This window comes from Emiliania huxleyi, assembly GCF_000372725.1.
Source record: "Emiliania huxleyi CCMP1516 chromosome Unknown EMIHUscaffold_184, whole genome shotgun sequence".
NCBI lineage: Eukaryota > Haptophyta > Isochrysidales > Noelaerhabdaceae > Emiliania > Emiliania huxleyi.
The window spans coordinates 36,963-39,376 of record NW_005200746.1 but is presented as its reverse complement, the minus strand read 5'-3'; the positions used below and the strand labels follow the sequence as shown (position 1 = coordinate 39,376).

At 66.2% G+C, this 2,414-nt stretch overlaps 1 protein-coding gene across 1 annotated transcript; it reads left to right on the top strand.

The window, feature by feature from the left end:
* Nucleotides 1–1,304: 1,304 nt before the first annotated feature.
* On the top strand, nt 1,305–2,015 carry EMIHUDRAFT_232687 (hypothetical protein; the record flags this gene model as incomplete). Its single annotated transcript, XM_005782904.1, has 1 exon — nt 1,305–2,015. One exon carries the CDS (start codon nt 1,305–1,307, stop codon nt 2,013–2,015), a length of 711 nt encoding a protein of 236 aa, XP_005782961.1.
* Between the last annotated feature and the right edge of the window lie 399 nt (nt 2,016–2,414).

The following is a 2,414-nucleotide window of genomic DNA, read 5'->3' as shown; positions in this document are numbered from 1 at the left end:
GGTGAGCGGCGCCGCGCGGGCCGCGGGGGGTGCGCGCCGCGGTGCGCACTGCAGCGCGGCCGCAGAGGAGGCGAGCGCCAGGACGACAGCGCCTTTCATATGCGGACAGCGCTACAGCAACAGAGAGAATTTTACTGCCGGCTCAACAAAGAGAATTTTGCAACAAAGAGAAAGCGACAGGACAGAAACGGGATTGGCTGTAAGGTGTGCTAGGAGAGACTGCCAGCGACAAGCTGGAGGCAGGTCGCTAGACTGAGATGAGACCGCCAGTGGATGTGGGAGTCCACCGCGCACCGCGCTGCGAGCCTGTCGTGTCCCTTGTCAGGAGCAGGAGAGCCCCACCTGTCCCCCTGAGCGTCCTTCCAAAATCCTGCTCGTGCAGGTGGGGACCCTGTCCTCGTCCCATCCCTCGTTTGGCGTGTCTGTTTTCTTTCTTTCTTTTCTGTAAGGTGTGCTTATATGGGCTTCCAGTACCTACCACCACCTTCAAGACATGCGCTTTCATGGTGACAGCGCTGGGTTCGGACTTTTTGCGGGGTATGGTATGGTATGCTCGCGAGACCATACCCCCTCGAGACCATACCCCCCCGCCAGCTGACAGACCCAGCCTCCTGCCGACGGGACCATACCCCCCTCCCCCCCCCTCGCCCCACCGGCGGCCGCCTTACTGTTAGGCTCCACAGGAGGCTGCAGACACCGACACGCACACTAGATACGCGCGGATGGCCGCCGTCTTCCACGCCAGCACCGTCTTCTACGCACCGGCCGCGCGGCCGGTGCTCGTCTAGGGCGCGGCGGCGAAGTTGGCAATCGCCTGGCGAGCGGCGGGCGCGGCACCCGCGCCGGGTCGCCGCAACCGCACCAGTAGGGCCGGGAGGAGCGATGAGGTGAATGAAGTCTCGCTCTGGACGCCCCTCCTCAAGACCTCCTCGACGGGCGTTGGCACAACGCCTCGAGTGGCGGCACGCCCGCCTCCGTTGGCCACTCCTACGCCTTCGGCAACACCGAGGAGAAGGCCCGCCGCCTAAACATGGGCTGCAAGGCGCGCGGGCAGCCCGGCCTACCCTTCGACCACAAGAACGGCCACAGCTACGTCAAGGCGCATCGCGGTTTCTACCACGACGCGATCTTTGTCAAGCGCAACAACTTCAACCTGCTGCTCCACGAGACGTTCGGCGGCCATCATCTTCCGCAGAAAGGGTCACGCAGCCCGTGCCTTTTGGTGTACCCCGTTTGTGCCGCGTCCTGTGCCCCCGAGTTCATTTTACAAAAGGGTCCCGTGCAAGAAAGCGTGCCCCGCAGCCATGCAACGGACGCCGCAGTTCATCACCGGCGAGTTCACGCCGCGCCACTGCTTCCTGCCCGACGACGAGTACGGCCGCTGTCTCGACACCGTCGTCAAGGCGTGCTCCGACGTCCTCGTGACCGACGCGAGCGGCTCAAAGGTCTTCCTGGGCCAGCGCAAGGTGGAGCCGCAGCCGGACTGGTGGTACATCGGCGGCCGGTCGAAGCCGGGCGAGACGCCCGAGGCGGCCGCCGCGCGCAACGTGCGGCGCGAGCTCAAGCTCGACCTGCCTCTCGAGCGCTTCGAGGTGGTCGCAAACTACTCGTTCGTCTGGCAGTTCCGGCAGCAGCCGCCGGCGGGGAACGGCACGGCTGACATCTCGACGGTGCACCGGCTCGCGCTGGGCGACGCCGAGGTCGCCGGCGCCGTCTTCGACGAGAAGGAGTACGCGGCCACAAAGTGGTGGCCCGCCGAGGACGTGCTCTCGGGAGACTTCCACCCGGCGCTCAAGCAGGCGATCCGCGACGTGCGCGCGGCCGACGCCTTCAAGAGGCTGAGGGAGCTCGTCGTCGCCGGCGGCGCGGACGCCGACGTGGCCACCGCCGCGAGAATGCTCGTCGAGACGGCCGGTGCGCGCGACGCCGCCGTCGACGCGCTCGGAGGCGCGGACGGCGCGCCGGTCGCGGTCAGCTTTGCGAACGGGCGGTACACGTACCGGAGAGCGGCGTGAGAGCCGAGACTGCCGCGCTTGGTGGTGGTGCTTGCCGGTGTGAGACGTCAGTGTCTGAGACATTCTCGTGTGAGTTGTTTGGTATTGCTAAAAATCTCTCTCTCTCTCTCCGGGAGCGCGAGGCGCCACACAGGAGGGTCGTTGCACGAGATAATGTACATAACAAAGTCGCCCCATGGCGCGCGTACCGGTAGCTATGACAGGGACCCCGCGGCCGCGGATCCGGCGGCGGACGGGGCTGGCGCGCAAGCGCCGGCCACCGTCGGGCCGCCGGAGCACTTGGAGTGCAGTTATCAACCTCACATCCAGGGCCGGGGAGCTAAGAAGCGCACCCAGCGGGCCGGATGATCGGTATCGGGCTACGGGCTAGAGGCCCTGACCCCTAGGGGGGTGCGCGTT